The sequence below is a fragment of the Chionomys nivalis genome, chromosome 6, assembly GCF_950005125.1.
Source record: "Chionomys nivalis chromosome 6, mChiNiv1.1, whole genome shotgun sequence".
NCBI classification, from domain to species: Eukaryota; Metazoa; Chordata; class Mammalia; order Rodentia; family Cricetidae; genus Chionomys; species Chionomys nivalis.
The window spans coordinates 38496036-38512751 of NC_080091.1; the positions used below are offsets into that span (position 1 = coordinate 38496036).

The following is a 16716-nucleotide window of genomic DNA, read 5'->3' on the forward strand; positions in this document are numbered from 1 at the left end:
TCCCAGAAGTCAGAAGATTTCTGGGAACTGGAGATATGGATAGTTGTGAGCCATCACATGGGTACTGGGACCTGAGCCCAGGCCCTCTGTAAGAGCAACAAGTGCTCTTAACTGCTGAGTTTTCTTTCCAACCTCAGTTCCCTTTTTTTTTTTTTTTTTTTATTTTTCTGTTTTTCAAGACAGGGTTTCTCTGTGTAACAGCCCTAGCTGTTCTGGAACTTGCTCTGTAGACCAGACTCGCTTTGAACTCAGAGAGATCTGCTTGTCTCTGCCTCCCAATTGCTGGGATTAAAGGCGTCACCAGTCACCCTGCTATCTGAAGGACTCTTAATCCCTACTCATACATACTTGCATATCCAATTGTATTATTGCTGTAGTCACAGTAGCTAAGAAATGGAGTCATCTTATATGTCCATCAACAGATGAATGGCTAAAGAAAATAGCATACATCGCCGGGCGGTGGTGGCACAGGCCTTTAATCCCAGCACTCGGGAGGCAGAGGCAGGCAAATCTCTGGGAGTTCGAGGCCAGCCTGGTCTATAAGAGCTACTTCCGGGATAGGCACCAAAGCTACAGAGAAACCCTGTCTCGAAAAACCAAAAAAAAAAAAAAAAAAAAAAAAAAAAAGAGGCCAGTTATCAGTGAGCACTACACTGATTCTCTTTAAAAAAAAAGAAAAGAAGCCGGGCGGTGGTGGCGCACGCCTTTAATCCCAGCACTCGGGAGGCAGAGGCAGGCGGATCTCTGTGAGTTCGAGGCCAGCCTGGTCTACAAAGGGAGTTCCAGGACAGGCTCCAAAGCTACAGAGAAACCCTGTCTCGAAAAAAACCAAAAAAAAAAAAAAAAAAAAAGAAAAGAAAATAGCATACATGCCTAACCACTAAAAATAAAATCGCCAAGTAATGGTGGCACATGTCATAATCTCAACACTTGGGGGGCAGAAGCAGGTAGGAGGCAAAAGCAATGGATTTCTGTGAGATCAAGGCCAGCCTGGTCTACAGAGTGACTTCTAGGATAGCCAAAGCTACACCAAGAATCCCTGTTTCTAAAAACCAAACCAAACAAACAAAATAATGAGATAAAATCATGACATTTTGCAGGAAATGCATGAACTCAGATAACTTTATGTAAAGCAAAACAAGCTAGACCTAGAAGAAGGACAAATAGCGTTTCAGCCACAGAAACTGTTTCAGTGTGTATGTGTAAATCATGAAACTAGGAAGGGGAACCATGAAAGCAGAAGAAAGGAACTGCTGGGCAGGGTGGCGCACGCCTGTAATCACAGCACTTGAGAGTCAGAGGCAGGTAGATGTCTGTGAGTTCCAGGACACCCTGGTCTACAGAGTGAGTTACAGACCAGCCAGAGCTACATTAAGAAATCTTGTCTTGAAAGAACCCAAAACCAGAAAAAAAAAAGCCAATTGTTATTGACACTTGTTTTTTGAGGATTGGTCAAAACTATAAAATCTGTACTCAGATAATTTGTGTATTATTTCTGAGGGTCTCTGTGCTCTAAAGGCCCAGTTTTCTAGACCTGTATGTTTTCTATGGACTCCTGTTGTGTGTGTTCAGGACACTGAAAGCTGCTTATAGCAGATAACTTGCTCATGGAGCTCTCTTTGGAGAGATATAACTGATCAGACATTTGATAGCTGGGCGGTGGTGGCGCACGCCTTTAATCCCAGCACTCGGGAGGCAGAGGCAGGCGGATCTCTGTGAGTTCGAGACCAGCCTGGTCTACAAGAGCTAGTTCCAGGACAGGCTCCAAAACCACAGAGAAACCCTGTCTCAAAAAACCAAAAAAAAAAAAACAACCAAAAAAAACCTGATCAGACATTTGAGTGCATGTGAACCTAGATGACAGACACAGGAGGCTAGCTTGTACTGCTTAGAAGACAGTGAGTGAGTGAGCCACCTGAAGAGAGTGGTAACAACTTGTATGTATATCTCCTTTCAGAGCGCAGGCTGGTGAACTCTGGGTCAAGAATGAGAAGGTCATGTGTGGTTACATCAGTGAAGAGACCAGGGTAAGATTACAAAGTGACCTTTTTGGTTTCATTTCCTTATGCCAATGCCATATTTCTGTGTGTATGAGTGTTTTGCCTATCACATACATATGTGTGTACCATGTACATGCCCATGGAGACCAGAAGAGGTTGTTGGATCTCCTAGAACTGGAGTTAAAGACAGTTATGAGCCTTGATGTGGGTGCTGAGAACTTGACCTGGATCATCTGCAAGAGCATCAAGTGCTTTAACTACTGCGTCATTTCTCCAGCCGCTGCTTCTGGTTTTTTGAGGTAGGGTTTCATGTAGCCCATGCTGGTTATGTACCACAAGGATCACCTTTAATTCCCAACAGTCCTGTCCCCACATTCCATGTGCTGGGATTGTAAACACATGCCCCCCCTCCGCACTCAGTTTTGTCTAGTATTGGATATCAGAGCTTCTTGAATGCTAGACAGGTATTTCACCACTGGGCATTCTGTCAGCTAAGTGAAAGAATGCATGGGTAAAGCTCGCTCTTAGAAGTACCACTTTGCCGGGCGCACGCTTTTAATCCCAGCACTAGGGAGGCAGAAGCAGGCAGATCTCTGGTTTACACAGCGAGGTCTAGGACAGCTAGGACTGCTACACAGAGAAACCCTGTCTCAAAAAACCAAAAGGAAGCCGGGCGGTGGTGGCGCACGCCTTTAATCCCAGCACTTGGGAGGCAGAGGCAGGCGGATCTCTGTGAGTTCGAGACCAGCCTGGTCTACAAGAGCTAGTTCCAGGACAGGAACCAAAACCACAGAGAAACCCTGTCTCGAAAAACCGAAAAGAAAAAAAAAAAAAAAGGAAAAAAAAAGGTACCAAGTACCACTTCATAGTTAAGAGAATTCTTTTAATAAAAACCTCAATCCCAAGATTTACTCCAAGTAATAATGTTTTGTTTGATTTTTTACACAGGATTTTGCTATTTAGCCCATGTTGTCTTTGAACTGACTCTATTCCTGCCTCACTTTCCTGAGTTACAGGATTACAGGCATTAGCCACCATATCAGAGTTTGCTCTGTTTATTGTTATTTTTGTTAAAACTTTGTATAATGGGGCTGGAAAGATGGCCCAGTGAGAAAGAGCACCCTGACTGTTCTTCTAGGGGACCTGGGTTCATTCCCAGCACCCACATGGCAGCTAGCAACTGTTTGTAACTCCAAGATCTGACATCTTCACACAGACAAACATGCAGACAAAACAGCAATGCAAGTAAAAATAAATAATTTATTTTAAAAAATTTTTGTGTAATGTATTTCGTTTTGCTTCAAGACAGATTATATACTATATTTTGATCAGGTTTCTCTGCCTCTGTCAAGTCTTTCCAAACCATCTCACCTCCCTATCTGCCAACTTTATATTCTTTCTCTCTCTCAAAAACAAAAATGAAAATTAAAATGATGAAAAAATCAATAAGACAAAAAAAAAAAAAGCCCAAACAAAACTAAACAAAAAGCACTCAAACAAAACATAGAATTTGTTTTGTGTTGGTCCATGGTCCACTACTGCTGGGCATGGAGCCTTCCCTGGAATATGGTTGATACACCTGTTAAATTTCATTGGAGGAAACTGATTTTCCCATTGCGAGTAGATATCAATTGCAAATAACTTGTCGGTTAAGGGTGGGACCATGTCCACTTTCACCTTTCATTGCTGGGATCCTGGCTTGCTTGAGCATGTACAGACTTTTACATGTCTGTGTGCTGCTACAATCTCTGAGCTCATGTGTGTGTTGGTGCTGTTGTATCTGAAAGACACGATTTCCTTGGAATCATCCACCACCTCTGGCTCTTATAATCTTTCCACTTCTTCCGAATAGGTCCTGAGCTCTAAGGGAAGGGTCTGATGAAGAATCCCATTTAAGACTGCTCTAAAGTCTCTCACTCTTTGCACATTGTCTAGTTATAGGTCTCTGTTAATGCCTATCTACTGCAAGAAGCATCTCTGATGAGGATTGGTGAGCTTGTTAACTCTGGATATAGCAGTGTATCATCAAGAGTCATTTTATTCCTATGTTCCTTTAGTAGAATAATAATAGTTTTTTCCATAGGCCCATGACATATCTAGTTGCAGGATCTTGGCCATTTTAGTGATGTCAGGTATGGGTCCTATCTCATGTAGTGGTCCTTAAACAAAACAAAAAGCCCCCCTCCCCGTGGTAGTTGGTTGTTCCTATAACATTGTGCCACTATTGACTAGAATATTTTGTATGTAGGTTGCTGTTATAGGTTATAGGACTTGTAGATGTTAGCCTTTTTTTTGTTTGTTTGTTTGTTTTTCGAGACAGGGTTTCTCTGTAGCTTTGGGTTTCTCTGTAGCTTTGGAGCCTGTTCTGGAACTCCCTTTGTAGACCAGGCTGGCCTCGAACTCACAGAGATCCGCCTGCCTCTGCCTCCCGAGTGCTGGGATTAAAGGCGTGCGCCACCACCGCCCGGCTAGATGTTAGCTTTTAAGCTTTCAATATGTGTGCACTTTTTTTGCTGGTTTTTTTGGTTTGTTTGTTTTTTGTTTTTCAAGACAGGGTTTCTTTGAATAACAGCTCTGGTTGTCCTGGAACTTGATTTGTAGACCAGGCTGACTTCGAACTTGGAGATCTGCTTGCCTCTGCTTCCCAAGTGCTGGGATTAAAGGTGTGCACCATGTCCTGGCATGTACACTATTTTTTTTTTGTTTGTTTGTTTTTTTTTTGGTTTTTTCGAGACAGGGTTTCTCTGTAGCTTTGGAACCTGTCCTGGAACTCCCTTTGTAGACCAGGCTGGCCTCGAACTCACAGAGATCCACCTGCCTCTGCCTCCCGAGTGCTGGGATTAAAGGCGTGCGCCACCAACACCCGGCCTCATGTACACTATTTTTAATTGCATAATTAACTCACTAAGTAAGTTATTGCCTAAACTTAGGCAATAACTTACTTAGTGAGATGGCTTAGTGAGTAAAGGTACTTACCACCAACCCTGATATCCTAAGTTTGAGTTCCTGGGAGGAAGCTCATAGTGGAAGGGGAGGATTGACTCTGCAAGTTATTCTCTGACCTCCACGTGTGTTCACATACATGGATACATACATACATATCACACATTCTCTCTAAATGGTAATGACTAAATATAGGCAAATATGTTGAGTGTATTATTATTGTGGCAGACTTTGACACCTTATTCATTCTGTAGAACTGAAATTGTATATGACTCATTTGCTTTTTAATGGAATTATGTTTTTATTTGTTACAGGTGGTGTTCCGTTCTACATCGGCTATGGTTTACATATTTATTCAGATGAGCTGTGAAATGTGGGATTTTGATATTTATGGTACTGTTCCCTAAGTACTGATTGTAACTGCCACTGGAGAGAATTTTTTGGTTTCCCCCAAGTCTGTATCATTTTATTGTAAGCATTTGATGTTCTCTAAAGATGTGTCCTGCTTTCTTGACAAACCTCTTTAGTTCTCTTTTACTATCATTTTTCATTGTTCTTTTTATTACTGTTTGTTTTTTGAGAAAAGGTCTCATAGGTGAGGATGGCCTTGAACTTCCCATTCTCCTGCTTCTGTCCCCCAAGTGCTATGATTAAAGGTGTTCATGTCTCTGCCCAGTTTATGCTGTGCTGTGGAGACCAAACCTGGAGTCAGTGTATGCTAAACAAGCCCTTTACCTTACAGAGATACAGCTTAGGGGTGGAGGTGCACGCTTAATCCCAGCACTCAGGAGACAGAGGCATGTTGATTTCTGTGAGTTCAAGACCAGCTTGGTCTACATAGCAAATTCCTGTCAGAGCTAGATAGTGAGACCCTATAGCCAAAGATGATCTTGAACTGATTCTCCTTCTACCTCCAAAGTGCTGTGATTTCAAGAATGTACTGCCATGCACAGTTCTTCGCTATTTTATTTATTTTTAGACATTTTTCTTTTATTAATATTTTGTGTGTTCATGTATGCCCACATTTCCAGATGAAGGTCAGAGGACAACTTTGTAGAGGAACTGTTCTTTCTTGATTTCATGCCTAGATTCTAGGGAACAAATGATTTTATCCACGGAGCTATCTTACTAGTTCCTCTATTTTATTTATATAAACTGAATAGATATCTGGAGAGACAGATGCAGAAGCAGAATATGAATTCCAGGAAGTGCCGTAAAGTATTAATGAAAATCCTGAATTTTTAGAGCTTCACTTCTAGTATGATTAGGTACCACCAATTTCTTTTTTTACTTTCTATGCTTTCATAGGATCTTGATCTATAACCCAGACTGTCTTCAAATTCACAATCTTTCTGCCCCAGCCTCCTATGAGCAGGCATGTACTAACTACCCTCAACTTGGTGTCTTTCACTTAGTTTTCTCGAACAATCACAGAAAAACAAGTTTGCTTCAGCTTCATTGTCTTTGAATTATGACATAATGAGCAGAGAATGCTAAAACTACTATGAGGTGCTGGTGCTGTGACTACCCCACCAGTTTCATGATTTGTACAGTTTGCATTTTTATTGCAAATTAGTGCTTGCTGTGCATCTATGAGGAAGTTATGGCTAGGGGGAGCTACAATGAATGCCTAGGGTTTACTAAATCATTTTGTTGTTGAACTTCCATTTCTTGGAGAGAGAGGGAGTGCGTGCATGTATAGGTACAACTTTCAGGAATCAGTTTTCTTTCTTTTTTTTTTAATATTTATTTATTTATTATGTATACATTCTGTCTGTGTGTGTGCCTGCAGGCCACAAGAGGGCACCAGACCTCATTACAAATGGTTGTGAGCCATCATGTGGTTGCTGGGAATCGAACTCAGGACCTTTGGAAGAGCAGGCAATGCTCTTAACCTCTGAGCCATCTCTCCAGCCCATCAGTTTTCTTTCTCCTGTGGAGGGTCTGGGGAATCAAACACAGGTCATTAGATTTGTCATGCCCCCCCCCCCAATTATCTTCCAAGACACTTTAAGCATGGCTATAAAAGTCATCATATTGCCGGGTGGTGGTGGCGCACGCCTTTAATCCCAGCACTCGGGAGGCAGAGGCAGGCAGATCTCTGTGAGTTCGAGGCCAGCCTGGTCTACAAGAGCTAGTTCCAGGACCGGAACCAAAAAAGCTACGGAGAAACCCTGTCTCGAAAAAAAAAAAATTCATCATATTTGGAGTTTAGAAATACACACCATAGCCGGGCGGTGGTGGCGCACGCCTTTAATCCCAGCACTTGGGAGGCAGAGGCAGGCGGATCTTTGTGAGTTCGAGACCAGCCTGGTCTACAAGAGCTAGTTCCAGGACAGGCTCCAAAACCACAGAGAAACCCTGTCTCGAAAAACCAAAAAAAAAAAAAAAAAAAAAAAAAAAAAAGAAATACACACCATATTAACCATTCATCTTCGTTTTTAAACATTTGGAGTTGGGGCTGGAGAGATGGCTCAGAGGTTAAGAGCATTGCCTGCTCTTCCAAAGGTCCTGAGTTCAAGTCCCAGCAACCACATGGTGGCTCACAACCATCTGTAATGACATCTGGTGCCCTCTTCTGGCCTGCAGACATACACGCAGACAGAATATTGTATACGTAATAAATAAATAAATATTAAAAAAAAAAAAAACATTTGGAGTTTACCTTGAAGCTGAGACTCTGTAATTATGAGATTTGACTGTACTTTCTGTGCTAATAAAGCACTGAACCTCCATAATTAAATTTAACTTGATAGAATTGAGGATGTAACCCAATGATAGAGTTTTGTCTAGTTTGTCTAGTGTATGCAAGCAGCCCCCTCCATTTATTTTTCACTTTGTCCTCCCACCTCCCTTTTTGAGATTGGGTCTCAATATGTAACCCTGGCTGGCTAGAACTTGCTTTGTAGACCAGGCTGGCCTTGAACTCTCAGAGGTCCGCCTGCCTCTGCCTCCAGTGCTGGGATTAAAGGTGTGCACCACCACATTTGTACTCTACTTTTACTATCTTTATATATATATGAAAAGTACACATGTAAATATAGATATAAATAAATAAGTATATATATTTTTAAAATATTTACTTATTATTCATGAATGTATGTCTGTAGGCCAGAAGAGGGCACCAGACCTCATTACAGATGGTTGTGAGCCACCATGTCATTGCCGGGAATTGAACTCAGGACCTTTGGAAGAGCAGGCAATGCTCTTAACCACTGAGCCATCTCTCCAGCCCTATATTTATATGTTTATGTATATATTTACATATATATATTTATATAGCCGATCCCATTGTTTTCTATTTGGTCTGATTCCTTCACTGTATTTAGAAGAGATAGTTCAAGCCAAAAAAGAATAGGAAAAATATGACATCCTCATCCTTTTCTCCCCGTTTGTTTCAGGGGATTTGTACTTTGAGAAAGCTGTGAATGGTTTCCTTGCTGACCTGTTTACTAAGTGGAAGGTATGTATTTTTCTACATTATAATCTAGTTAGATAGCACTCATTAGATTTTTAATTTTTCAGTTTTTCTTTATTTTGTGTTTATTTATTTTTATTTCTTATGGCGGGGTTTCTCTGTGTACCTCTTGATGTCCTGGAACTTGCTCTGTGTACCAAGCTGGCCTCAAACTCACAGAGATCTGCCTTCTACCTACTGAGTGCTGGGATTAAATGCGTGTGCCACTGTGACCTTTTAATGTAGCTTGAATTCAGGTCCTCATGCTTATGTGGCAAGCACTTTACAAGCTGAGTTTTCTCCTTGGCTCCTGAATGTGAGTTTTCTTTTTCTTTCTTTCTTTTTTTTTTTTTTTTTGTTTGTTTTTAGATTCTTAGTTTCTTGAGACAGGGTTTCTCTGTTTAATAGCCCTAACTGTCCTGGAACTATCTCTGTAGACCAGGCTGGCCTTGATCTCACAGAGATCTACCTGCCTCTGCCTCCCAATTGCTGGAATTAAAGGCGTGTGCTACCACCTGGCTGAATGTTGAGTTTTCTAAATGCAGTTTTTTCTATTAATTTGCCTTATCTTAAGCTACTTTAGCTGAAATGTGGACTTGAGATTTAAGTTATGCTAATCACCTCAACATAATAAACATTACTTATGAAAAACACAGAGCTGACTTTACAGATTGCACTCAGTGGTGAAAGACTGAAAACTTTTTTCTAAGATCAGTATTATGGATGCTTTCTTTGCTACTCTAGGCACCCACATATAAATAGAAGTAAATCTTAAAAAAAAAAAAAATAGGGTAGGAGGCTAGAGACATGGCTAAGTGTTTAAAAGTACTGGCTGCTCTTCCAAAGCCCTGCATTTGAGTCTCAGCACCTATGGGGATAGCTTACAACTGTCTGTGATTCCAGTCCCAGGGGATCTGATACAGTGTTTTGGCAAAGACTCAGCACACATGTGGTGCACAGACACACATACTGACAAAATACCAATACCTATAAAAATAAAAATAAAGGCAAAAAAAAAAAACCCAAAAAAAAACCAAATCAGTGGCTGGAGAGAGAGCTATCTCAGTGCTTACGAGCACTTCTTGTGTTTGCATAGGAGCTGGTTTTGGTTCTCAGGACCCACATGTGTGGTACATGTGCATACATGCAGGCAAAACACTCATACACACTAGACAGATATATATATAATTCCTGATGTTTTTTGATTGGGATCTTGGTAAAGCTATATTGAAACTACAAATGCTTCTGCCCTGGCTTCCCAAATAGTTGGAATTACAGGCATGGCCCACCATGTCTGGTCTTAATAGGGTTAAAATGACAATGCAGACAATGAGATTACATGCCTGTAATCTCAGGATTTGGGAGACAGAAGTTGAAAAATCCCACCCTGGGCTGCATAGCCAGATCTAGTCTCAAAATGACAAGACCAAAATAAAATATGTACAGATCAGTTTGCAACACAGTGTTTCTGTGTCAAATTCCTTTATGCATTTTTTTATAGAACTAAAAATCTGATTCTCAAGTTTCTATGTAATTGTAAGAAATTTGGAATAAACAGCCTTGTAAAAGAATAAAGAATTTGTAGACAGCAAAATAGTGCTAGTGTGATACTGGCTTTGGAATAGACATAGATCAATATAATTGAATTAAAGTCCATGTACTACTCATACATCTGTAGTCTGGTCGGATAATGAAGTCCATTTTGAGGAGAAAAATATCCTATGCATTTTGGGACAACTGAATATTTATATGCAAAAGAATGAACTTGGGTCGGGTGGTGGTGGCACATGCTTTTAATCCCAGCACTCGGGAGGCAGAGGCAGGTGGATCTCTGAGTTTGAGGCCAGCCTGGTCTACAGAGTTAGTTTCAGGACAGCCAGAGCTGTTATACCAAGAAATCTTGTGCCAAAAAACAAAGCAAAACAAAGAAGATAAATTGAACTTTTTACAATTAAAGTCTTAGGAAGCTAGGGCTATAGCTCACTTGACCTTTCTATCAATGAAAACATCATCCTGACATATACAGTATTTAACGTCACAGAGTTTGGAGTAAAACAAAATTAGTTTAAAATTAGGGGTCTCTTCCAATTAGCTTTTTGGTCATGGATAGCCTTGGTTTTCTTTTCTGCAAAGTGGAGATGATAATAGTCTCTATCTCCTTTCCACAGGAGTTGAGAGACTCTCTGCTCTCTGTAAAAAGTGTCTCTGTGACACTTTTTCTGTTCATCAAAGTTGGATAAGGATGCTTGATTTGGGGCATGTGAAGTTCAGTCCCCAGTTGGTGTCTCAGGTCTGCTTTTCCCCAGCATTGTATTTCCTGTACTTTGATTTGTACTCAGGAATTTCTATCCACTTGCAATATATCCAAGGAAAAATGAAAGGTGGCATATGGTACATTAAGTTGTATTCTTTTATGTCAAGTACTGAATTGTGTTAGTATGGTTGGGAGAAATGAGGTTGAGTTCGGCAGGAACTGAAACAAGTTCGTTGACTCAGTAAACAAGATACATGTCATGTCCACCAGTAATTACCCTGTTCCCAGGATTTTGATCTCAAGACTTCATGGAAATTTATTCTTACTAGCTCCCATCTGTATCCAAAAGGTAATTTGTGATTTTGGCTTGCATTTCTTCCTCTCCCCAAAGCTTCTGGGCCTCATCCTGTGATGTGTAGGAACATCTTTGGTTCTTTAAACCACCACTATAGGCTGTTGATGGAGCTGCGGGCTGGCGTTCCTGCCACCCAGCTCCCGGCCGCTTGGCTAGCTCATTCCCCAAAATAATGACACACAAATTTGTATTCTTTTAAACACTACCTGGCCCATTTCTATTAATGTGTGTAGCACCTTGAGGTGCGCTTACCAGGAAGATTCTAGCCTATGTCCATCCTGGGTCGGAGCTTCATCGCATCTGCCCTGGGGAGCAGAGCTATGGCGTCTCAGCTCACTTCCCTTCTTCCCAGCATTCTGTTCTGTTTACTCCACCTACCTATGTTCTAACCAGGGCCAAGCAGTTTCTTTATTAATTAACCAATAACCTTCCTCCATCAATAGGCACTGTTATTTTTCCTTAAACTTGCAGTTCTAATGAATTAAAAGTGGATAGGGATATAATCAAGCTCTAACATTCAGTTGGTCAGGTTTATGTCAAATCAAGAATTGGGTGACGGGACCTTTTTTTTTTTTTTTTTTTTTTTTTGTAGCTTTCCAAGCATTTTTGCACATCCTTAGAACTTAAAGTAACCTACCTGAAATTACACAGTGGTAAGCTTAAGAGCCAGAATTGAGAACAAGTCTTTTACTGTTGTTGTTTATTTGTTTTTGTTTTTTTGAGATAGGGTTTCTCTGTGTAGCTTTGGAACCTATCCTGGAACCTGGCTGGCCTCGAACTCAGAGAGTGTGTCTCTGCCTCTTGAGTGCTGGGTTTAAAGGACCACAGCCTGGCGAGAACAAATCTTTTGGCAGCAAGTGTTCTGTCCCCTTCACAGTGCTCAGCCACTAAGCCTCTTAGGATTGCGGATATTAGTGTGCATAGGTTGCTTTACAGTGAAGGAAATAGAATAAACTTGTACCTCTTTTTTCTGTGTTCATGCCTAGGAGAAGAACTGTAGTCATGAAGTGACTGTGGTTCTGTTTTCCAGAACTTTTTATGATGCAAAATCTATTGGTGAGTAAATTTTTCTCATATATATTATATATATTTTTTGAGAATTTAAACAATTTTGGTAGACTTTTTTAATGCACTATATTTTGATTACACTTTTAAATTTTATTTGTATTTATTTATTTGTTTGTTATTTCTTCTGTTTTGTTTTTTTCCCCTTGAGGCAGGGACTTATTATATTCTGGCTGTTCTGGTACTCACTATATAACCAGGCTAGCCTTAAACTCACAGAGATCTTCTGCCTGTGCCTCCCACGTGCTGGGAGGTATATACCATTAAGACAGCTAAATTTTTCATTTCTTAATAGACAGCGTATTGTTATGTTTTTCAGGCTGGCCGTGAACTTCTGGTTTAAAACAAACCTTCTGCCTGAGGCTCCTGAATAGCCAGACTGCCAGTACATGCCACTACAAACAATTTCTTCCAGTTATTTTCTGTTGGGTCCCTCACCTTGTTCTCAAACAATTAATTTTCATCTTCTTTGCTTTTGTACTTTTTGTCTTTCCCATTTTTGCTAGGGGATCCCAAGTAAAATGGAAAATAATAATACATCTTAATGTATATAAGATAGCTGGATTGTGACCACCTAAAACCCACATAACAGATATACAATTATATTCGTTTACTTGTTTATTTACTTACTTCCTTTTTTTTTGTTTTGTTTTGTTTTTGGTTTTTTTGAGACAGGGTCTCATTATATAGCTCTGGCTTTTCTGGAACACTTTGTGTAGACCAGGCTGGCTTCAGACCCAGAGAGAGATCCACCTGCCTCTGCCTCCCAAGTGCTGGGATTAAAGGCATGTGCCACCACTCCTGGCTTACATTTTGATGATATGGATCTTCAACCCAAAAGAGGAATCCAGCAACACTGTACAATTCAATTTTCAATATGATTTGAATGTTCTTTATTTCAGATGAATTTCCTGAAATAAACCGCGCTTCAATCCAACAGGATCACAAAGGGAGATTCTATGAGGATTTTTACAAGTATGTTTTGGTGCTTTGCTGTGTTTTTATTGGTTGTTTCTTAAAAAAACTTTTTTTAGATTTCATCACTTTTTATTCTTGTATTTTTCAAATTCTGTGTTAGAGGATATCATATTGTGTTTAGAATTTTTATTTGTTTTTGTTGTTTTGAACAGAGTCTCGCTATTCAGCTTTGGTTAGTCTGGAACTCACTGTATAGACCATGCTAGTTTTGAACTTGTAGCATTCCTTGTTTCTGCCTACAAGGTGCTGGGGTTGTTGTTGCAAACCATCACAGCTTCCAAATTATTATTATTATTTTAATTGTAAAATATTTTAGTGTTCAAAGGTAATACTAAGTAAGAGGTAACTAAAAACCCTGAATGTCCACTGTCTGAATTTGCAGGTAATATCTTGCCATATTTGTTTTCTCTGCTTTTGACTAGATTTTAGCTTAAATTATACCTCTTACAATATTTTATTCCTATGCATAAGATCATTTTATATGGGGCTGGAGAGATGGCTCAGCGGTTAAAAGCATTGCCTGCTCTTCCAAAGGTCCTGAGTTCAATTCCCAGCAACCACATGGTGGCTCACAGCCATCTGTAATGGGGTCTGGTGCCCTCTTCTGGCCTTCAGGCATACACACAAGACAGAATATTGTATACATAATAAATAAATAAATAAATAAATAAATAAATAAATAAATAAATAAATATTTTTTAAAAAAAGATCATTTTATATAAAACCATAATGTCATTTAATAAAATTAACAGTGTGTAATGTGAATAATAAAAGTCCAGAGACAGCTGGGTGATGGTGGCACATGCCTTTAATCCCAGCACTTGGAAGGAAGAGGCAGGTGAATCTCTCTGAGTTCAAGGCCAGCCTGGTCTACAAGAGCTAGTTCTAGGACAGTCTTCACCACTATAGAGAAACCCTGTCTCAAAAAGAACAAACCACCAAATCAAAACAAAGCAAAAACCCAGAGACAGATATTGGGGTTCAACCTGAAGATCAGAAAAGCTAAGCAGCCAGCCACTGGCTCTTACCTCTACCTCAGATCGAAAATGGGAGATTCTGTCTCCAAGAATCCTCAGATTGAGACTGACAGTGAGACCGTCTCCTCCCATTTTATATTCCTCTCTAGTGCTTGGATTAAAGGTGTGCACTACCAACCTACCTGGCCTCTATGACTGACTAGTGTGGCTGCTGGGATTAAAGGTGTGTGCCCCCACTGCCTGGCCTTTATGGCTGACTAGTGTGACTGCTTTGCACTGATCTGCAGGCAAACTTTATTTATTAAAACACAAACAATATACCACTATATACCCTTTTTTTGTCTAAAATAAAAAATTCTATAACTAATATAAGAAAACTGTATACAATAATTATAATAGCTATATACATATACATAAATCCAACATAAACAGGGCTGTGTATGCTTTTCGTCTAAGCTTATAGTACCCCAGACCATGCCCAAAATGGACTGGTATCTAGAAAGCTTTTGGCTAAAGGAGTTCCCATAACTCTTACTTTTGCCACAAAGAAAGCAAGTTCTATGTGGAGTTTTTTTGATGTCCATTATCTTCTCTGAAGTAGATTGGTGCTGCCAGAAACAGACATGTCTCATTGTCATAAAAAAAAAAAAAGAACCTATGTTATTAAAACATCTTAAATACTATATTCTATAGATCTCTGAAGTGTTTGAAGATGATCTGTCTATCTAAAACATATCTTTGTTTGACCTTGAAAACATACTTAATGTGACAAGTTCGATTATAATAGGTGATTAAATGCTAATCTGAATTTCCTTATTATCCTAAACAGTTGGTAATAATAATTTTTAAGGATTAGAAATTTGCATTACATTTTTGAGTGAATTGTATAGATACTTGAACAAGAGTAGAAATATATGTACAGTATGTCTAACAAAATTAATCTCAAATTTGTATCGATATACAAAATTTGTATACAATATATAAAAGTTTTATCCAATTCAATTTAAAGCTAGTAGCTGCTTTTTCAAAGTCAATGATCTATCTTTTAATTTTATATCTATGTCCTCCCTTTTTTCTGATCAGAGTAGGTTCAATAATCTACTCTTTTATCCTATCATATCTACATCCCCCTTTTTTCTTTTCAAAACAAGAACCCTGAGTCTAAATTCCTTTGTTCAACTTTTCTCCTGACCATAACCAATAACAACTTGTAACCAGCCACCTTAAACAATGACAAATATCCATAAACCTATTGAAAAACCAAGAACTGGTATGGGAAGTCCTTCTGTCTATGTTTTGCTTTTATTGGTTAATGAATAAAGAAACTGCTTTGAGCATAGTAGGGCAGAACAGAGCTAGGTGAGGAAAACTAAGCTGAATGCTGGGAGAAAGAAGGTGGAGTCAAGGAGAAGCCATGTAGCCACACCAGAGACAGATGCTGGATGGAACTTTGTCAGTAAGCCACAGTCTCATGACAATACACAGATTAATAGAAATGGGTTAAATTAAGATGTAGGAGCTAGCCAATAAGAAGCTAGAGCTAATAGGCCAAGCAGTGATTTAATCAATACAGTTTCTGTGTAGTTATTTCAGGGCTGAGCACCCAGGAACAAACAAGCAACCTCCTATAACAACTCACCCACCTTTAGGGTATCCTGAAATGAAAAATTTGGGTTAATTGTCAAGTCCTGGGAGAGGTAGCTGTTGTCCAGTCTCTGTGTAATGAGAAAGTGTAGGGCTTAAGAAGTCCTGGCTAGAGTAGCCATTTAGGCTAGATCATCTTAGCTAGCCACCTCAAAATTGTTCTGAGCAGTTTGTAGTCCAAAGCCAATGTTTAGGTGGTGTTTTTCAGCTTGGTGGTGTTATCATAGTCCTGGAGGAATCGTTGTTGTGGGGCCCCATCCTACTTTTGGAGACCTTAAAGGTTGCTGTTAGGTGTGTTCATGATTTATTGCAGAAAACTGATAGAAACTCAAACCTGAAATTATGTTCAGAAGGTAGATGATGGTGGCGGGGAAGAGGCAGAAATCTTTAATAATTAAATTAATTAATTAATAAAAAAAATCAGCAAGAAAAAAAAAAAAAAAAAAAGAAGGTAGATGAAACTTTTTTTTTTTGAAACTTTTTTTTAAAAAAATTAGTTCATACTCTATATGACCATTAATATCTTACAAAAAGCTTAAGAAAAAAATATAAATCTTATAAATCTTAAACCTTAAGGAAAGATGTTAAAGAGTCAATATAAAACCAAAGGGTTATTAGATTAGTAGCAATAAAGTAGTCTTTAAATATTTGTTTTTCTTCTGTGTCATATCAGATGTCTCTTCTGACATGAGACAGAGATTTTGGATTTTACTCTAACAAGCATGCTTGGGTTTAGAGAAGAAGAGAACCACACTCCAACTCCAAAGCCAGCTTTATCTTTAATTGAACTGGAATTACAAAAAGACCATTTGCATTATATGTCTATAGAGAATAAGAGAAACAAACATTTGGGAAGATTTATGAAATTTTATCCTGTTGGAAATGTGATATAATATTGAACAACTTACTCTTTTTCTTGAGACCTTTTTTTTCTGAAAGACTGGTCTTTTCCTTCAGATGTCTCATTTGTCTAGTAGCCTTCAGATTCTCAAGCTGGATACCTTTATTCTCCTGAAAAGACAGAAACAAAACCTAATTTTGGG

At 39.2% G+C, this 16716-nt stretch overlaps 1 protein-coding gene across 11 annotated transcripts in view; it reads left to right on the forward strand.

Moving 5' to 3' along the window:
- The window catches only part of Depdc5 (DEP domain containing 5, GATOR1 subcomplex subunit), a 126056-nt gene that overhangs the window by 16184 nt on the left and 93156 nt on the right, over positions 1–16716 (forward strand). For all 11 annotated transcript variants that reach the window (XM_057771395.1, XM_057771394.1, XM_057771402.1 and 8 more), the window contains exons 8-12: positions 1958–2027; positions 5258–5336; positions 8345–8406; positions 11996–12065; positions 12977–13049. In XM_057771395.1, the coding sequence (XP_057627378.1) occupies positions 1958–2027; positions 5258–5336; positions 8345–8406; positions 11996–12065; positions 12977–13049 (354 nt within the window). The remainder of the gene's footprint in view (positions 1–1957; positions 2028–5257; positions 5337–8344; positions 8407–11995; positions 12066–12976; positions 13050–16716) is intronic.